At 38.4% G+C, this 21,896-nt stretch overlaps 1 protein-coding gene across 1 annotated transcript in view; it reads left to right on the top strand.

Moving 5' to 3' along the window:
- ARHGAP32 (Rho GTPase activating protein 32) overlaps nucleotides 1-21,896 on the top strand; it is a 159,768-nt gene that overhangs the window by 68,412 nt on the left and 69,460 nt on the right. Inside the window, exons 7-11 of the mRNA XM_063139524.1 lie at nucleotides 14,066-14,203; nucleotides 15,096-15,188; nucleotides 15,813-15,935; nucleotides 18,295-18,372; nucleotides 21,088-21,169. Coding sequence (XP_062995594.1) covers nucleotides 14,066-14,203; nucleotides 15,096-15,188; nucleotides 15,813-15,935; nucleotides 18,295-18,372; nucleotides 21,088-21,169 — 514 coding nt within the window. The remainder of the gene's footprint in view (nucleotides 1-14,065; nucleotides 14,204-15,095; nucleotides 15,189-15,812; nucleotides 15,936-18,294; nucleotides 18,373-21,087; nucleotides 21,170-21,896) is intronic.

Genomic DNA, 21,896 nt, shown 5'->3' with positions numbered 1-21,896 from the left:
AAAAGGAGGACAGGGCTCCTGTATCTTTAACAGTTGTATTGAAAAGGAAATTTCAGCAGGTGTCATTTGTATATATGGGGAACCTGGTGAAATTTCCTCTTTATCACAACAGTTAAAACTGCAGGTGTCCTGCCGTCTTTGAAATCTGTTTACTCTAGTATAGCTCCTGCAGCTTTAACTGTTGTGATGAAGAGGGAATTTCACGAGGTTCTCCATATATACAAATGACACCTGCTGAAATTCCCTTTTCTATGCAACTGTTAAAGATACAGGAGCCCTGTCCTCCTTTTCATATGGTCACCCTAAATTAACCTATTGAAGCAATTGTTTCTAGGCCTAGAAAAGTACTCTTGAATATCCAAGTCAAAATGTAGATTAATCTTTGTGTATTTTCTGTTATTTTCTTAGTTCCAATGAGTATACAATCTGTTAACTTGTGTTGCCATCTTGAAAAACTGGGGGAATTGTACTTCCCATGATCTCTGTAACAATGGAAAAGTCTCAGCTAAATAGCAGTGAATGAGTGTGTCATATCTCCTCTATAGATCTATGAATAAAGTAGAATGCTACTAATCATTTACTGTCCTATGGCACAATCGTTTGAGAGGATATAACTGAAATGTAGACAATTTTTACTTTCTACGGTCTGTGAAATGGGCAGCAATGGAAACAGTTCACTCCATGCTAGGCTCTGTCGGCTTCTGTTCTATTGAGCTATAACGGTTTTTACACACTGTATTCATACTTATTTGTAAAGTCCACTATATTTATAATTAGTATGTTTTTGTTTGTATATATGACATGAACAAGTTTCTTAAAAATAGTATATACATTGTCAGAAATACAGAGCAGAAAGGAAAAAGCTGATATTCCATTCTTGTGTGGTTAACTGGAAAATTTGCATGTTCATGACTACCTCACAGATGTTTTGTCAGTTTTGTCAGCTGCAGATAGGATGATGCATTTTAAAAAGCATTTTATAACAAAGTAGTATTGCAACTAATTGAGTTTACATGCAGCTGCTCTAGCCAACTGACTGCATTTAACAATGTGAAAGAAACTGCTTTTGGAAACATCTGATTTCCTAGAGCTTTTAAAAGAATGAAATGAAACTTCCTTCCTAAACTAACATGATACTTAGGGACACTCACATATAGTTCTTTAGTAAATATGAAGATATTTTGAGCTCAGCAAACCCAGTAATCTGTGCTGTGATCTTCCACAATCATGTCATGCGTGGAATTTGATATTAGCGCTGAATTCAGAATCCTGAGTATTTTGACTTTCACTTTAAAAAGAAAAGAAATAAGAAAAAGTAAGTAAGCTCATTTCTATACCCAGATGACCTTCCAAATTGTGTGGTGTACATTAAGTGAAATCTAAAAGTTAAAGAAGGGGACACAGTTTCCCTTCGTTAGGGGCTGGGATATAGCTCCTTGCTCCCCCTCTCTGTGGCTAGAAGAAGCAGAAGAGGTCTTGGTTTTAGAAAAGTGGAGTGGAAATTAAATTAGGCAAAAACATGTAAATCTGTTAATTTTGCAGAATTCTTGTTGGAAGCAGAAAAGCGTTTTGTTGTACAGAATGTTGATATTTATAATGCAGAGCACAACACAGTTCTGCTCTGCATGGTTTGCTGCAAACTTAGAAATATCGTCCATCCCATCTGCACACTTCAGGTTTAGAAAACCCTATTAAGAACTTTAACATAGTCAATCTCTACTTGCCAGGGGTGACAGGCAGTCAGGCTCTAAGCAACTGTTGCTATTCCTAGTGATGAGAAATGGGGATATTATCATCATCAGAAGAAAAAGGGCAGGTTAAAAAGAGGTGGACTACAGAGCACAGGTATAGAGTAGAGGGTAGACAGGTGAAGCAAGTACACAGGGAGGAAGTCAGTAGCACTCACTGGAGAGACATGTTCCACAAAATGAAGAGCAGGACCAAGTGAAGCATCAGCTGAAAATCAGCAGCTGGGTCATCTTGGGCATGGGAGTCAATATCCTTGCTATGTATTATCAACAGTAATTCAGCTACCTCACTGTTGCCTCAGATCATCAAAGAACTGATTTGATATGCAGCAGCTTCCATTGTTCAGTGGATAAGGAGCCTCCGTCGATGTTTTATGAGTTATGGGCTTATGGGAGGTGAATTCCAAAGTATCTGGAGATATACTTTCTGCCCACCTCTGTGCTAATGTACATAAAGCTGGTTGACCTGGCTGGTGCATGCCCACAAGGTACTGTTAAGAACAGTCTGTGCAATCTATACAGCCATTCTGTATGGATGATTTAATGCCTGCCCCCCGCACCACTGTTCCCAATTCTGTGCCACAGAGTCAAATTGGTGATCTGTTGGCTGCTGTGTGAATATGCACGGCCTGTTGTTGTTGTTTTTAAAGCAATCTTCTGTATCAGATCAAATAACTTGAACAGCTATGAAAGCAAATCAATATGGGATAACTTTAAATAACTTTAAATGAGTAAAGATATTGGTCTTGTTGCAACAGTTAATGAAACTTGCATAAAACCAAAGTAAGCCAGTGCAAGAATGTCATTGTTTAAATTGGGTCCAGTGGTTAGCTTATTAGCTTGGCGTAAATCCATGTACTTTTTAGACATTCTAGATGTTTAGGAGCATTTTGTTGCAAATGAGAGTAGCATTGTGGAAAGCAAAAGAAATGAGTCATCCCAGCAACTGCCGTTTAAAACTCCTGGGCTGGAAAATCTGTTACGTTCTCTTCACTGAGTAGCTGTTGAAAGCACTTTAGTTTGTCAACTCAATCTGCAGCAGATAATCAGACAAAAAACTTTCAAGCACTGCACCTTCAATGTGGCCAACTCAAACTCTGCAACTTGGCTGAATCCCATTAAACTTTTATAGTCTAGTCTGGAAACTTTTATTTGCAAGGGTGGGGGAGGCATAATGAGTTTTTAAGACAAGATTTTTCCTTGTTGAAATATTACATTATAAGTAATTGGAGAGTTGCTTGAGTAAGATGAGAACGTCTTGGGGTTAGTCAGATAGTGGCTCAGTTCAGACAACATGTTAGTCAACGCAGTATGAAAACTCCACTCAACAGTTGAGTTTTTAGGGGGTACTCCCCACACATCATGTTCTAACTCCACCGTTGTGTGACTGTGGGCTACCGTGGAGTTGAGTAAAATACACAGCAACAGTTTATTGACAGTTCCAATGCCCTATCTCCTCCCCTGGTCCTCCCAATGGTATCCCATCAGCCATTGCTGCAAAAAAATAATAATTCAAAATCCCGACAGCTCTCCTAGAGTGGCACTTGCTCCTTTCGCCTCTCTTGCCAGGGAACTCTGTAGCCAGTGGGAAAAGTCAACTCAACGCAACGGAAACTCCACACAACATGCAACACAATGGTTGTGCAGGAACTCTCTTCTGCACAGCATGGATATTCAGCGTGGAGTGTTTTCCAAAAAACAACAAGCCTCCACTGTGGAGTGGAGTTTTCCTGCCAGACAACGCATTTCTCAATAATGGTGTAAAAACTCCTCCATGGAGTTCTAAAACCACCATTGAGAAGCGTGTTGTCTGAACTGAGCCAGAGTCTTCCCGGCACCAAAAGATTATATCTGGGGAGAGATTCCATCATGCGTTCTACTTCCCCCCCATCCCCCCATCTTACTTGGGTTGATTCTATTGTCAAATTAATATGAGATCTCCCTTTTCAGTTGCTTGCTTTTTCTTTGGTGAGAGAAATAGCAGAGGAAGTACATGAATCAGAGGCCTGCTTCTGATATCTCCCCAGGTACAAACCCTGGTGGATAATAATGACTGAATTCTGCTTTGGTAGACTGAATAGGGTTGGAAATGTGTGTGTAAAGCCAAAATGAACAGAAAGACAAATTTTGCTAAGGTGATCTAAAAGTCTGGAGGCAAATTGTTCCAGTAATTAATTGGCTAGTTATTTATATGTATTTGCTCCCTCGTTTCCCATTTTCCCAAAGATGAATTTGCAGTGTGTGGGTATGGACAAACATCATCAGCATTTTCTCTTTCATGTAACTCATATTGTGCTTTTAGTTGCTGCACATGTAGTGACCCTCTTTCTTTTAGGTTAGACTCAACCATTGAGTATAGTCTTCTTGGTTTTGTCTTCAGGACTCTGAGTAATGCTTTAGGCTATGTGCCTACTGTCATTTCACCTTTCTTCAATTAGCTTTGTTCATGGTTGAACACACCTTTGTAGTATTCCTTCAGCGGAGTCAGGTTGCATTTGCATAAAGTGCTAGGTCATAATTCTTCAGAATCCTGGCTTATTGTTCACAAGCAAGTGTGCTGCTGCGAACTACCCAAACACTTCTGCTTGGCTCCTTCTGAGAGCAAGAGAGGCTAAAGTAACTAGGAGATTACTAGGGTGGGATTCTGGCTTGTCACTCTGAATAGTCCATAAGCTAACTGAAAAACCTGGCTTCAAACTCTGGGTTATTAGAAGAGAGAAAGCTAGGGAGCCCAGGTTGTACGTAACACTAGGCTTTTCTGCCCTGATTAGTTCCTGTTTATTTTAGCTGCTCCTTATAGCAGAAGCCAACTTGGAGTGATTGGGCAGCGTGCCACCTGCTTGTTACTGATAAGCGAGAATTTTTGCATCACGTTTTGTGTGAATGCAGCCTGTAGATCACATTTCCCCCCAGCAAGTATATCCATCTTCTGATAATGTGGCCGGGTTTTTTTTTAAAAAAATAATAATTTTGTTTTGTGCACGTTTTGTTTTATGCATAGGAGAAGGGTTACTCATTTAGCTTTAATATAAAATACCATTATTGAAACAGGGAAGACCTATATGGTGGCCAAATGAGGCAAACAATCTGTGCTTGACAGGCAACTCAATACCACTATCCCCAAGAAGTAATAAAAAATGAACTGCAGTGATATTTGTGCATTTCTCAAAATGTCAAATGTGTTACCCATCAGCCTTGTTGGAAATGTTGAACAAGCAATAGCTTGGCAGAGGCTTGGAATCTTAGGGTACTCAGATAATATCCTCAGTACAGCATGTCAGGTTACAGTCCAATGCTATTAGGAGACATCCATCTAAAAGACAGTCATAGCCATGCTGTGAGTCCTCTTCCATCAGAGAAGCCAAGGTAGCATAGCTGGTCCTCCTGCGGATACTAAGGAGCTATCATATAGCTGGGAGAAAAGTTGTTACTGTGAGAGTTTTATGATTGTTAAATGCCTGGAGTATTAATCGTGAACACTCTATTCTGCAAGATGATGAATGGTGCAAAACACAGAAATCAGGACAGCATTGATTAGAACTAGACTAAGTTATCCTGAATCCAGCCCACGCAGCCTTCCTCAACCTGGGGTGCTCCAGATGTGTTGGACTACAACTCCCAGAATGCCCCAGCCAGCTGACTGGGGCATTCTGGGAGACGCAGTCCAACACATCTGGAGCGTCCCAGGTTTAGGAAGGCTGGTTTAAAGAGTTTTCACACTGTTGTAATGCCAAAGATGTTACACCGCTGCACCAGTATGCCTCAAACTATCACAGAGGTACACTAGGCTCTATTGTCACTATTAAGCATCATTTAATTAAATGATTGATTTAATCTCCCTTACTTGACAGAATAACTGCTTCTCGATAATAGACATTTATTGTAATTAGCTATGGTGCTTGATTGTGTCAAGGGAGAGCACATTAACATTTTGTAGCAAGTTTGCAATGTGGCTACCATAGCATCTGTCTTGTTTTCAGAATGAAGGAAGCTATATATGAAAAAGGCTAGAAAAAGAATGACACTTCTCACATCTTGTTTTTGATTCATTGCTACAATTCTGTTGGCATGCACACTTGTTCTCTCTTTATTTATTTTTCCTAAATGACTTGTGGTTATTCCCCCCCCCCCCTTCAAACTGGACTTTGTACTAATCTTGTTTTGAATATATGCTGGTAAAACAAAATGCCTGATCTACTCTTGTACCATTTTGTTTGAGGAATGATACTGTGGTTCAGTATGGTGTATAAAAGATGAGTTGTAGAAATTGACACATACAGCAGCCTTTTAAAGAAAGGAGAATGCACTAACCACTTTTTCTTGCTTAGAGTTTGGGGCTGAATTAAGAGGAGAGAATAGGAAGTATATTTTGGGGTTTTCTGGCTGTTGCATGTCAGTTGTTTTCAATGTTTTCATAACTGAAATAAAGAAATACAAAAGTATTTATTCCCTGCAACCAGTTATGTTGGGTGGAAAATTTTACCAAATGGAATATTTCTCGGGAAAATTTCCACAGAGAAATTTCCATTTCATATATTCATTAATAAAAATGAATGTTTCCCAACTGCAAATGCAATATTAAGCAAGTTTGGCAATTTTAAAATTCTAATTACTATTTTTCTAATGATCATCCCTAGCAAGTATGTGAGAGAATTGAAATACATAGATGTCTCAAAGAGAAATGGAACTAGGAAGTAGTGTCAGTGATGCTGAAGGTACCCAAGAACCTTAGTGTTGAAATAGACGAGAGGGTGTCAACATATCATGCAAATTTCTTTGAGTTGCTAAAATTATTGTGTCAACAGTTTTCTGTACGTCCTTTTTTCTTACATCTAAACATTGCAAAGGAAGTACATGCTATTGTCTTTAAATTATTACTAGTATTTCAGTAATAAGAAATACACATTAACATGACATTTAAATTTTATTTTTTTATTTTTTTTATTTTTTATTGCATTTTTATACCCCCCAATAGCCGAAGCTCCCTGGGAGGTTCACAAATTATATTAAGTATGCTTTATTTTCCCCCTCAATACACCTTGTGGTGTATTGAGCTGGAAATTAACATGGGCTGCTTTTAAAAGCTTCTTTGTTTACTAATACAAGGTCTCTCTAGGGCATCAGAACCTTTACCAGTGCAAACTGAAAATGTTCCTATACAAATGACCCTATGCAAATTAACCTAATTTGCTTGGGGGGGGGGGGGGAATACCAGAAAAAAAATCAAATTGACAATTTTCTGGAAAATCCACACCACCGCCTGTTGCAAATAAATAAATAAAAATCCTTTACTTTGACTTTATTGCTAGGAGAGTTTGTAATTTTAGATTTCATGTGCATAGTTCCAGTTCAGTACAGTGCAAATAGTTATGGCTCCATTCATATGAAATGTTCTGATTTGGAATTGAACCCATGTAAAGCAGTCCCTATGTCATAATCAGTGTATCTCTCTCAGAAAATATTCTGGTTCAAAAATGGGGTGTCATCAGGAATTCATTTTCTCTGCTCTTGCTGTTCAGACTTGAGGCTTGTAGGTTGTTGAAGGACCTCTGTCAACTGACCTTGGAGTCTGTGACGGGACTTTAGGAAAGTTGACGTTGCTTCTTGTACTAATTTACTGAAGACTGGTGCTGGCTGCTGGAGGGAATGAATTCATAAGACCGGTATTGTTCTAAAATACATTTATTACCAGCTTATAGATGACAGTCATTTTGTTGTTTGTCTTTATCGTCCCACCCGTCAATTAACTGAAGTTAAATTATAAGTTAAAATGTAAAGATCATATGAATATGCTTTCCTGTGATGGGGTAGCTTTAGTATTGTAGATGGATAGTGGTTAATTCCAGTTCATTGTGTGCCTAGAGAAAACTTAGAATTAAATCAATTAACTTCGATCCAAATGTATTACATTTAAATCTGAAGAGAAATTGGAAATTTCTGTTGAAATCTAAGAGGACAAGCTACCAATTCAGTTATTGATGCAGCTTGGCAGGGTTCCTGGTTGTCATATAGGCTGTATTCAACCACAAATTGAAGAGAACAATTGTCTTTAATTGAGAAGCTGATGTAGCATAGCGGCTTCAACTAGGCTATGAATCAGTCCCCAGTTCCAGTCTTAGCTCTGTCATGAACTTGGTCAGTGGGCCTTAAACAAGTGACAATCCCCATCTCCAGTATGTATAAAGCCTTACACAGCTTGGGACCACAATACCTGACGGAACGTCTCTCCCGACGTGAATATACCCGGTCACTACGTTCAATATCTAAGGTCCTCCCCTGGGTGCCTACTCCGAGAGAGGCTCGGAGTGTGGCAACGAGGGATAGTGCCTTTTCGGTGGTGGCCCCCAGACTGTGGAACGATCTCCCTGACGAGGCTCGCCTATCTTTCCGGTGCCAGGTTAAGACTTTCCTCTTTGCCCAGGCATATAGCGGCACATTTTAATCACCCACATGTTTAGTTTTTTTAACAGTTTTTAATGCTTTATGTGTGTATGTTGTGTGTTTTAAAATTTTAAATTTTGTATACTTGTTTTTTATCTCAATTTTAGAATTTCTGTAAAGCGTCCAGAGAGCTCTGGCTATGGGGGCGGTATATAAGTGTAATAAATAAATAAATAAATAAATAAATACTGCACTCCCTGATAGGGTTATTGTAAGGTCCATGACAAGATGCCTTCCCCAACCTGATGCTTGAGATGCTTTGGACTCCACCTCCCTGCATTCCTGACAATTGGCCATGTTAGCTTGGGCTGATGGGATTTGGAAGGCTGGGATAGTATGCGTATCAAGCAGTTTGAACGTTTTAAAGCACTGTATTACTTTAAGCAATCTAAGCAGACCTAGATTTTCTGCTGCATCGCTAAACAAGTGTAAATTTATTGCAGACCTAATTGTAATCTCAGCAGTTTCTTTGTGTAGCAGCTATTGTAAGGTTTGGGTTTAGTGAAAATCTGTAATGGGAAGACTGCCTGTCTTCATACGTCTTTGAAGTGTATGCCAAAATATTATCCATATGTTAATATTTGGGGGAGATATTTTAGGGGATTATTTTAGAAAAAATCTATGTGGCCTTCAACAGAAAGAATTTTCAAGGCAGCTTACAATAGGATCAAAATAGAAATACAGTAAAATATGGAAAACAAGATGCTGGACTAGATAAGCTTTTGGTCTGAACCAGCAGAGTTACTCTTAAGTTCATAAATGAAAGAGGATCTTTTAATCATGTCGGCTTCCATTTCTTTTCACCTGGTTGGTAGCAAGATTTTCCTACCTGCCTATAATGAGGAAAGCAGCTGGAAGGACAGGATTAAAATGTCTGAAAGTCATACAAAATTACAAGTTGACACAGTGGAAAATGTGAAATGAATGAAAGACCTCTTACAATTTATTCTACTTCAAATGGCCAGGCTGAGACGCTGCTAACTTCTGCAAAAATATTTCAATGAAATACTTAAATGAAAATCTCGTCGTTTCTGGAATAATTGCTCCTGGTGTAGTATTCTCTTAAAACTACTTTGCATTTGTTAAAGTATTACTGCTAAAAGCGAAACATGTATATACGTTATTTAGTTGTTAGCTAGTCCATTATTTAAGGTTCATTTATTTTGAAGATCTCTGCAGCATTAGTGTATGCCATGAAAAATATAATGCACTCAGACAGTGCCATGTTGGCTGCTGGAATAACGTTTATGAAATCAATTGCTTCTATTGAAAACTCCTTGTGTTCAACACAAATGAGTCATTTTAAATGTGGAATGCCATGGGTGGCACGGTAGTCTGTATTTTTTGTTTGGTTTTGCCCACTGCTACATGGGTGTGAACTCATCTGTCCAAATCAGCACAGGTGGATTCCAGAATAATGCATAAGCATGTCTTTTACATGTGAGTTTGCTAACATACAACTAAGAGAGCATAGCTGATTGAGTAGCTGTGTAGCTTAACAGGAATGTCTCTCTGACTTGGAATGGCTGCATGTCTGCTGGGATGTTTGCTGTACAGTAAAAGCTGGCCGGCAGCAAAATAAGCTCATTTGAAGCTAAATAAAATAAGCTTGGCTTGAGCTGTTGAATGTTGAAATACAGTATTTTTAATGTGAGAGTTTAAATAGTTTATCAGTAGCGAAGCTGCTAAAAGCCTAGTTTCTAGGCTGAACAAGACATCTTTTAATATATATTTTTAATAACAAAAGAACTGCATAATGCTAGAAAGAATAGAGAAAATGTTCAAAATATACAGTGCACTAAAGTAATTGAAATAGCATAGATAAAGTAAATGGGACTTCACTTTTATCTCAAATCTCAAAAATCCATTGGTTGGTTTCACCGAATTTCCTCCTTTTTTCATACATTTTACATAGTTTGAGTCTGCCTTTTCTCTCTGGCATATACCAGTCTAATATTATGGCATGTCTTTTAAGTATGTTTGACTATGGCAGATTTGATTTGGTGCATGGTCCTTACATATTCAGTTTCATTATTAAATCAGGTGACTGCACTTAGTATAGGTACATATTATGAAATGATATATGGACATGGAATAGGGGATTGGCGAGAGGAGGTTAGCATTACGTTTGGTGTAAGAAATTTGGTGTATTGGTCAAAATGGCATCTGTATTTTTAGTACTTGTTCGGCTGGACTGCAATTCCTAGAAAAGAAATCATAATTTTTGCCTTGGTGAATTTTAGAAAGTTGTCAGAATGTTAGGATTCATTGACTGGCAAAGTAGAATAGGTTTATTTTTGTGCATTAGTCAATCTATCAATACAAATAGGCTGTTCCAAAGCACTGGAAGATAGGTAGGGGATGTAAATGCACAGAATAGTGAAAACAGCCAAGTTAGTTGTAGCTTGTGTTATTGCAGACAGCTTTTAAATTGCTCAAAAATCTGTAGAACATATTCTTTTAGGTCTTGGTTTAGAAATAGAGGTAAAAAATTCCCGAATAATCAATAAAACAAAATTAAATCCTATGGAGACTGCCCATCTGCTCCAGCAGAATACACTCACTCACCCCAACCTAACCCTTCTCAGGCTTAATTTGATTCTACCTGAGAGGCCTTATGCAGCCTCCTTTGATCTGCAAGGGAGGCACTTCGCTCTCTAAGGGTTTCATCACCTGTGCACTCCAAAAAATCCTTAGACTCACCTCAAAAAGATACTGTGTTCTGGAGTTTTCAAAGGAGAAGGAAGCAGGGAAGAAGAACATTTGGCTCTCTATCCCAAGGGAGTGGATCTGTTTTTCCTTCAAGCTTTATGTCTGTGGTGGTCATCATGCTAGATGGTCGAGATGGGTCCCCCAAGGATTCCTGTAACAAGATGATAGAAGTAGCTCCAAAAAGCAGACTGGGGTGAGGTGAGGCATTAGGATGGACACAGGTTAGCAATTCTTTATTCACCTAAGCAGTTTACTTTTGGGGAGAAGATCCTGCTGTTGCAGAACCAAAGACTATCAAGAATGAGCTTAGAAAGAGCTCCCTCTCAGATCTTGCTGGAGGATTCTTCCATGAATGATGTGAATCTTTGAACAAAACTTCATTTTCCCTCTTCCTGCTCAGGGGCGTGTGATAAGTCATCACAAAACAATGTATTCATTTGTAAGTGGAAGGATTTACTTTTTAATATAGACCTCTTGAACCAAGTCTGGCCATGCACACACAATGAAGCATATCTACTAGCCAGAAACGTGATACCTTCTTATCCAGGAGGCCAATTCACAACTTTGCCACTGCATCTTTTTCAATCGCATTGAGTAAGCCTCTTTGTTTCTCTGACACGGAGACATGTCAATAATAAAATAAAAGTTGTTGGCATTGATGCATTATATATAATTTTACAATATCTAGATGGAAGATGCTATTAAAGCCCTAAGTGGCACATTGAACACATGATGCAGTAACAGAGATAGGCTAAGGGCATTAATTTATGAGGTAGGTGATTAAAAATGACCTACAAATAGCTACAAATTCATTTCCTTCTCACTTTTCTTTGGTTGACATTTCACTACCTAGTGTTCATAGTGGTAAAAGATTGCTGCATGCTACAGATTTATGTTAGGTTATTGCACTCAATTTTCTGACATTTAGTAATCACGACAAAACCCAGTCTCCTCTTTTCTCCCTCCTCTCTCTGACCTATTGATCTTATCTTATACTGTACATGGGATATGTGACTGATAACAAATCGTTTAAATTGCAAGCTGTAAAAGAAGAAGTGAATTTAATAAAGTGTTGAAAGAAGCAAATCCCCTTTCAAATAGCAAGAGACTTAGGCTGTATATTTTTCATCCTGCCATTCAGAAACCAATTTATTCAAGGAAAACAGTTGAGCATTACAGCTTTTTATGCTTTGTATTATTGCATGTTTATGTGCTCTTGTTCCTCTTCAGCTTCATAAAATAATTTCCCTCAGTGAACATACTGGTTGTATATTTATCTAATGGGTGTCTATATCTGGCGAGGATTGCTTTGGAAATTTGGGTTGAGCGGAAAAAGGCAAACTGGTTTTAGCTCTATGCACACTGCAGAGTTGTTATGTATCTACATTGAATCTCAGTGTTACACAGCAAACATCTTTTGGAAAACTTCAGATACTCTTTGCTCCATAATTAGTGGGATTATTAATGTGCTTCATGTGTCACTGTACATATCAATTACTTTGTTTTACCTCTGTATTCAAAATTCTAGAAATTACTTGTTTTGAGTATTCTAATAACTGTGTAATACATATACAAATTCTTGGATAAATAGTAATTAGAGTGAGTAAAGAGGCCTTGTTTCAGATGTCTTTTTACAATCTATTTTGCAGACTGCCCTCCCCCTCACCCCACACTTAAAAATGAGCTTGGAGTTGAGCTGGTTTTGAAACTGAAATACACAGTGTTTCTCTGAAATCATACACTCGTTTTGATTGTCGATAGCCCAATCTTCAAGGGAGATTTTCTGTTATGTGTTGCATCTTTCCTGGCTTTTTTGAGAATAGTTGTGGTGATCATACTGGTATTCACATTTGAAATGTACAATGTTGTCTTGAACATGCGTAATTGCTTTAATTCTAATTTTGTTGTCTCAAGGAAGATACTGGATTGCATTGCATCATGTGTCTTCTGTTGCCCCCATTGAACATATGTGTTATGGCTGAACTGGAGTTCAACTTGAAATGCAGAAATGTTTCAATCTGCTGCATTCTTCCTTGTTTGAAAATAGTTGTTGAGAATCGAGCTGTTGTTAGTCAAGCTTGAGATGTTGATGTGTACTTGTGTTCATATCGCATTTCAATATATCATGGTTGAGCTGATTTGCAGTGTTACAAATAAGCTAAGGAGTATTAATCAAGAGTTGAAACTAGTTAGCAAAGCCTAGCTAAATTGAAACCTGGTTATTCTCAACCGTAGTGAATGATGATGCTAATGTGTGGGGGTGGCACATGACCCGTGTCATTCATTCATGAATGTGTGAGGGAGGAATGGGATTGTGCCTGCCAGCCATATCTCTTTATAAGAACATAAGAGTAGCCATGTTGGACCAGACCAAAAGCTTTTCTATCCTAACATTCTGTTTGTACAATGTCCAAGCAGATACCTATAGGAAACATGCAAGCAGGACACTGTCTGCTTGTGTTTCCAAGAAATTGGTATAAAGAGGCCCTATTCCTTATGTTAGTCCAATTCCTCTTATAGGCAGGTACACAAACAGAGAGCTGGTAGCTTGGATTTGTAAAGGCAGTCTTTCAGGTAACCTGGATCCAAACCATTTAGGACTTTAAAGGCCCATACTAACACCAACGGCCACCTGACCTTCCTTACCGCCTTACCTGAGCTTCCCCAGTTAGTGCTTCTATAGCATAACAAACTTAGGCAAATCCACGGAATTGTGTAAACAGGTGATTTTGCACGTAGAGGGACCCTAGCACACTTGCAGAACACATGGTTTGCATGCTGAAAAGCCCAGGTTCAGTTGCTGGCATTCCAGTTAAAAATATATAAGATCCAAGAAAGATCTCTACCTGAAAACTTTGTAGGGATTATACCATTTGGAATTGATCGTATAGAGCTAGATGGACCAGTCTTTTGATGAAGTATAAATACAGAAATGGGCAAAATAAAACTAAGAGCAAACGTGTTCCATTTCATATTAGTTAACTTTGACATTGGCCTGATCATCCGAGTTTCAACTCTTGGGTAATTTTCTTAGGAGAGTTGATAGCACTGCGGAGCTGTCTCCCCCGTGTTTCTGCTAAAACTGCTGTTTATGATGCTGGTCACAATAGAATGAATTTGCAGCAAATATATAATGCTTTAATACTGTGTTCTTCTTTCTACAGGGGAAGAGCTGGATTGTGAAGCGGAGTTATGAGGATTTCAGAGTGCTTGATAAACATCTTCACCTATGTATTTATGACCGGCGCTTCTCTCAGCTCTCAGAGCTACCTCGTTCTGATGCCTTGAAGGACAGTCCGGAGGTAAAATATTAAGTTTGTCATTAGTTGAAAGAAGACTAGCTGCCTGTGAGCAGGCAGAAGGAGGTTGCTTGTTCAAAGAACTTGCCTTTGAACATGATTATTTGATTGGTCTCTGAACTATAAGGGAAAGTTCTTAGTTGTAATTATGGGAACAATGCTGCCTAACAGTAGGGCTGGCCCAAATGTGCTACCTGAAGCGAAGGGCAATGATGGCAGGTTGAGACCTGGGCTGCAAATGTTCTCCATGGACTGCTGATGATGTCCAGGAGGCAGAGGACATTGCTGAGGAAGGAGAGCAAATGAATATTGCATGGGGGAAATAGCTTTGCACATGGACTGAGGAGAGAAAAAGACTGAACTTAATTCTGAGCACAGAGTGCATGCACAGGATAAAATAGTATTAGAGAACGGAGATTCCCTCGTCCAAAAATCCAGACCAGAGTAATTTAGCTGCTATAATGCAACTTCTCTCTGGACATCTGGCCCCTACTGTCCAAGTTCAAATACTTTTTCTTTTTTTTTTACCCCAAGCACGTTGGTGAGCGGCTTTGTTCAAAGCTGGCGTTCCAGATATAAGGAAAGCACAATTGGGATTATAGCTATAATATTTTGTACGTGAAATTCATGCCAAATGGAATACTTTAGGTTTTAAGATATCTAGCAAAAGGTACCTTAAATAGTTTTGGGGTTTTTTTTGAGGTAGAAAAATCCTATCATCTACTAACATTTTCACTGAATATGTTTCACTGATGTCTCTGGTTTAATAGAGCAGGAAAAATATGTTTACGCTTTCTGCAGCAAATAGTTGGCTTCTACTACCTCATCCTGAAGTTTGAAGCTTGGAAACCCTACATCATATGAATTTCGCTGTTCCTTTTTTTACTCGCTGCAGCTTGTCACCCAGATGCTGATGGCTTACCTGTCACGACTCTCAACCATTGCTGGCAACAAGATAAACTGTGGTCCTGCCCTCACATGGATGGAGGTACTATAGTGTGTACAGCATTGTATTATATATAGGGATATCTGTCGTGAGTAAATCCAGCCCTTTTTGGAATAAGGTAAAACATAAAAACCAAGATGATGATGATGATGATGATGATGATGATAATAATAATAATAATAATAATAATAATAATAATAATAATAATAATAATATACACACTGTTCCTCTTATCTGGCTGGGGTGGATGTATATGCAGATTGTCCACTAAGATTATTGCATTCAGGCAGTAGAGAGAAATGATAGAAAGTTTGGAGCACAGTGAAATACTGTAATTGCCAGAATACAAATTCTTGTGAATGACCTTTCTATACTACCATAAATTCTGTTGGTCTGTTATTGAGCTGTCTTTGTTCCCAAGAATGGTAATGTAGATGTTTATTAAAGCATGTTGTCCTGCAGTTTTATTTGCTACCATTCCTATTCAGTTCTTGGTATATAGCACCTACATTGTATTTTTGCTCTCTTTTTTACAGGGAGCCCTTCAAGTTCTGCTGTCACTATAAATTACCATAAAATCCCTCCTCCGTGCGAACTGTTAATACAACAATTCACAGAGCCACATGTCCTCAACTGCCTCACAGTCTGCCATATATTTTATTACAGATTGATAACAAGGGGAATCATCTCCTAGTACACGAGGAATCGTCCATTAATGTTCCTGCTATTGCAGCTGCCCACGTTATTAAAAGATATATTGCTCAAGCAGCAGACGAACTGTCCTTTGAGGTAAATGATTGAAGGGATATATATTACTTATCAAATGAAGGAGGAAGAAACTATCTTGTACTAGTTGTGCATGTATTAAATATGGATTCTTAGTGTTTTAAATATCTGCAGGAAATGAGAGTGAATGTACGAAATCAGCCATATATTCAGTGAAAATCTGTTTGGTGGTCTTTAAATATATCAGACCCAAAATCTAACAGTCAAGCAACATTCCTTAAGCAATTGCCAACATTCTAGCCGTGTTCAGAAGACGCTTTAAACCATGGGTTTAACCACGGTGAATAAGGCTTTTTCCCTTATTCACCGTGGTTAAAGCCATGGGTTAAGGGTGTCTTCTGAACAGGGCCTCTGAAATTTTAGTTTTGAGGAATACTTTAGCAATTCTCCTTGCATATATATTATAAGCAGGAAGATTTCCCCCGGTATGTGTGGTACCATGGTCATTAGAGTACATCTGCTAAGAAAATGGACATGTGAGTACAGAGTTGTAAAAGCCCTTTTCCTGCAGCTGGGCATGAAAATAAGTGAACCATTTTTACCCACTCCCAGAAAGCTTATTTTATGTTTGTGCTTCTTTCGAACCCTAGACTCATGCTGGTAGCTGAGTAATGAGTACTGGAATGAAAATATGCTTCTGGCTGTTTTTGAATACTTTATTCTTTCCAGCGAATGCCCATTAGGTGCTATATGTAGGTTTATATTGTTTGCTTGCCTGCACTGCTAGTATCTGATGCTTTGGGGCAGTATTTTAAGGAAAACAATCAAGTTGCTATTTCTGGTATGATTCAGATCATAGTGTTTCATTTTTTAGCACTAGATAAATGTATAATAATTCTGCTATTATTGTCCACCTTAAGATATGGTGTGAGTATTTATCAGCCTCTCCCAAATGTAATGCTAATTATCTCTTAATCAGTTCAGATGTGGGCAGTGGAATCTAATTCTTCTTTTTCAGTGTGAGTTTGCCCATCCCTTCTACCACTACCTGGAACCCTACAACAGAATTATATTGATATCAACATTAAATGAGGTTAATAATAACCAGGGTTTTCCTAAACCCAGATTAGCTAGTCAGCTATACAATGAGACTCTGGCTTCAAATCCTGGATAAGAGGGAGCACTGGTGATCATCGGCCCTTTTTTTAAAAAAAAAAAAAAAAAAAAGTTGCGTCTGATGTAATGCTTAATTGGGTTTAAGAATTCACAGGTGAAAATATTCCAGCATGAGAGCAAGTTATCCCGCTACCAATCCTTTAACAATGGTCCCACTGTCAGAGAATGGCTGTTGGGGGCAGGGAGAGAGTATGTGATCTTCTCCAATCTGTTACACATAATTATTAAATAACTGCCCCAGTCCCAAGTCTTGTGACTTACATTTCCCTTGTTTATTAATTTTATTATACAGGAAGTTAAATCAGTTCCTAAGGAGATTGTAAAGAAGTAGCAAATTAAAACAACCTATTCACATGAAAATCCCTATCTCCTAATTCTATTAACAAAATTAGAACGTAGTGGTGTGGGGGTGGGGGTGTATTTAATATATATTTTTGACAAATGTCCACTTTCTTTGTGGGGAACACATGACTGGTCTAGATAAAATGTGTGCTGTAAAGCACTTGGTGTAGTCCACAAATTCCTATTAAAACCCTGGATTTTTTTGGTTTTCATTTTAAAAAAATGATTTGCAAGACCTCCTGGTAGCAGAGATAAACTGAAAGACTTCAAGGGGAAATAGTAAAGTGTCTCATATGCATAGATTGAGCTTTGCTGGTGTCATTTGCAAGCACTCAGTGACTCGTGCACACTATTTTAAATGTTTGATGTTAGGCAAGTGGTCTCAAAGGAATTTTTCAACGTCTCCTTTCGTCTTTCCATCCTGCTGATATAACATCACATTTCCTTACTGCATTGTTAGCTTTAACTTCAAGGAACATGTCTTTGTCAGGTCACTCTGAACTTCATTAGAAAAAGAAAAAGCAGAGCAGAGAAACTAATATACCAATGTGTATAAGATTAAAAGATGACCGAGTGAGTGCATTTGCTCAAGAACCCTTCCCAAAGGATGTTGTGCTTCCAAGATATATTTCCGTTAATCCAGACTCCTAATTTTAATCAGAAAGCTTTTGGCTTTTTAGCTATGATCAAGTGCCCGCTCCTTATGAATGTATTAAAATGTACACCATGTAGCATTTATAATGCATTAGCTCATACTTCAGTGACAGATTTTATAAGTGTAGATTTCATAGTGCTGTTTATTTATAAGAGCATTGGAATTTTTTTTCCACAGCCCAGTAGCTTTTATTAACAAAGCTGCCTTTCAAAACATAGTGAGACAACAATTTATATTGTTCATTTTCAGGTAGGAGATATTGTATCAGTTATCGACATGCCTCCAAAAGAACTGACCACATGGTGGAGGGGAAAGCATGGATTTCAGGTATGGCCAATTGTTAGATTAGTTAATATTGTGAAACCTCAAAAACCTCTCATGGGATATACTCTGTGGATTTCCATGAATCTGCGAAAGACATTAATTTTTCCTTGTAATCCTGTGAAAAGTCTGGGCACCATAAAGCTGAAGATGAGAACAGCTGAATTGTGCTATTTTATTTCATCCGTGATGCTCTACATCATATTGGCCTAGGAGGGTGATATAGGGGGAGACAATCCTTAAGGTAACCTGGTCCATATAATTGTGTGTGGGTATTTATTAGGTCGAGGCAGCTTCAAGTACAGTTGCCCTTCCTAGGATGCATCTACACCAAGCAGGATATTCCACTATGAAATCGGTATGAAAGTGGTATATAAAAGGCAGAAGCCGCATCAAGCAGGATATAGCGGTATGAAAGCAGTATATGGTACATGTCAATGGGCCGCAACAGTTGTCAGTGCACTTCAATAGTGGTATAAAGCAGTAGTGTGGCTCCTGCCTTTTATATACTCCATTCATACTGCTTTCATGGTGGAATATCCTGCTTGGTGTAGATGAGCTCCTAGAGAGTTAACATCTGCACTGACTAATCACTGTATCTAGTTGGTTGGTTTGTTCTTTATGTTTCATAAACACAAACATACACAGGTTTTTTTTTTTAAAAAAAATATTGCTTTCCTCTCTGTATCATGAAAAGTGTGAAGTATAATAAACTATGTGGGAATAGTTTAGGCTTGAGGATTTTAAGGAGAAAGTGTGATGTACACAGGAAAAGAGATTAGGGCCTCTAAATGCAAAATAGCAGAAATGATCAGTGATGACATGCAGCCCCAAGGACCTTCAGGAAGGGAAATTAGAGGAGTTATGAAAGAGGAAAGACCTTAAAATAGAATGTACTTAGACATCTGCAGACCTCAACAAGATAGAAAGCAAAATTAATAAGTTAGGGATGGAAATTATATAGAATACATGACGTTTCAGGGATAGCCTTAACCTGTCCACGACAGTAAGCATCATTTTCTGTTACTGCTCTGAGATTAAGACTCACTTCCTTCTTTCTTGTGCTGCACAAACTCATGTAAATACAGGTAACAAGGAATGTGCAAACATTGGCAGGTTTAAAGGTTAGATCTAGACTTAGTCATGCTTAGACTTTGCCCCACTGATTTTAGTGGGACTAGCCCAAGAATGACTAAGTCTGGGTCCAACACATAATTCTGTGAAACTGTGTTCTTGAATTTATTTTCCAGACATACAATAAGAGCTGCTTATTATAATGTAGCTTGTATGAAAGGCTGGGTGTGTGGGTGGGTGATGGGGGAGAAAATATGAACGTTATCTGTTTTGAAATGAGATATTCAGTCAGATCAAGCAAAAGGAAAGTGGTTTATAACTAGCATTGTTCCATTGTTTAGGTGTAACGGGAATCCAATGTTGGTTTCAACCAGGCTGAAATATGACATGTTCTCTTACTTGACGGAACTGAAAACTGCTTATCTTTCTTTCTCAAATAATATATTTCTTTTTTGGACAGTTTAAAAGTAGCAGTAGTTTTACAGTTTGGAAGTGGCTTTAAATGCTTTTTGACTGCTGCAGCCAAGAAATACCAGTAAACTGGTGGCATTAAAATACCATTTAGGGAAAATTAGTCTTTGATAGCCTGCATATAGAATCCTTGTTCTGCTGGGATCCGGTGAGAGTTCATTGAGTCGGTTCGCATATAATAGGAAGCAACCGTAGGTGAAATTCCCTTCTGGGCTTGTCGTTGTGCTGTTGGCCACCGTTTTGAAAATTCAAGTTGCGGTGTGGTGCACTACAACTTATTATGTGTGAACCCAGCCAGGGTGGGTTGTTAGTACGATTAACAAGAGACCCACAAACCTTAAACACACCATGGGTTCTGGGTGGCCCATCCGACTGGATTTGGGTGACCCACCTGGCCCACTGCAGCTTGAATTTTTCAAATGCAGAATGGCAATTCACCCATGGTGGCTTGTTGTTACGTGCAGACAACGCCATTACTGTATGTCACTTAGCAAACCTAGATCTTCATATCACTAATGGGCACAGGGATTACAGTTCTTCAGCAACCACGACTACATTCTTGTAACTCAAAAGGTATAGGTGTAGTGTTGTTCTTCAGCAGATGATGACTTGTGAAATAGTATCTGATATAATTTTAAGAGGGGATGGCAGAAGCTGCAAGTGTTCCCATTTATTAGGGAATTAAGTGCCTTGCACATTTTCAGCTTGTCTCTTTCTCAGGAGGAAAATAACGTCTTGGAAAATCTTTTAACCATACATTTATATGATCTTCTTTCCTCCAAAAGAAGTGCCTTTTAGCAGATGTTTGAGTGGAGAATTGGATGGGATTAAAGAATAAGAATTCGTTAGCCACGTCACAACCTTCCTTCAAGGAATTCAAGAGCATTAAACACCAGGAATCCCCAGACCATAATCTGCTTATTTTAAGTCTTAAAATAATATAGTATAGCAGTTTGCAATCAGCCAAGGATATAGTTTGCAGGGCTAAGCCATTTGTCATCCCTACCCACTACTTCCCTCCCCTCCCCGGCCACATATAGTTTGAATATTGTGGTGTTATGGAAATAGCCCCTTTACTGCAAAACTATTAGAACATGGCTTCACACGTGGTTCTGTTCAGATACCATTTTATATATGCTGCAGACATGAACAACCATCTATTTCTCTTTTTCACAGGTGGGATTCTTTCCTAGTGAATGTGTTGAACTAATTAATGACAAAGTTCCTCAGTCTGTAACCAATTCCGTGCCAAAGCCAGGTACGTGTATGTGCATTTTAATTGAATGTGTATAATAGGGTAGAATGTTGAAAATCCCTCTTCCCCACACCATTGTTTTCAGCCAATTTGGTATAGCTTTGATGTGTTCTTACATGCTGAACATCCACATAAAATTTATTTCACTGTATAAATCCATATAAGTATTTTTCAGTGCACAGTTTGTGCTGTTTAAATATTTTAATTTGCCTTTTGATTATGATTGCCATATATGTTTTGTAAGCTTTCTCAATATCCTTAAAAGTGGTAGTTCGTGTGAGAAGGTATTTCTTCTGTCGTTGTGTCTTTTCAAGTTACCATATGGAGGGAAGTTGATAACCTGCCTTGTAAAAAATGAACAGGGATTTAACAGCTTCTCATCCTCTTCACCTTGGCTCCTAATAATGCTTGGCTTTCCAGTCAAAACTCAGAAACTAACCCCCACTCTTATCCTGTCCCTTGCCCAATTTAATACCATCTTCTTGTTGCTAGATAGTGGCTTTTTTGTTAGCGTCTGTGAATGTATGTAGCCTGCCTTCAAGCGTAAAAAACATTCCCAGAGTTATTTACTGAAATCACGGTAAGAAGAGTAATGGGATCAGCCATTTAACTAGCAGATACAAAGCGAACACACAATGAAACCGCAGATGGAAAAACATGAAGAATAAAAAGCATGGGAAAATAAAATGACCTTTCTCTGGTGCTGAACGGAGATTAGAGTCTGTGCCAG

The sequence above is a fragment of the Elgaria multicarinata genome, chromosome 12, assembly GCF_023053635.1.
Source record: "Elgaria multicarinata webbii isolate HBS135686 ecotype San Diego chromosome 12, rElgMul1.1.pri, whole genome shotgun sequence".
Taxonomy (NCBI): domain Eukaryota; kingdom Metazoa; phylum Chordata; class Lepidosauria; order Squamata; family Anguidae; genus Elgaria; species Elgaria multicarinata.
This window is presented reverse-complemented; position numbering and strand designations above follow the sequence as displayed.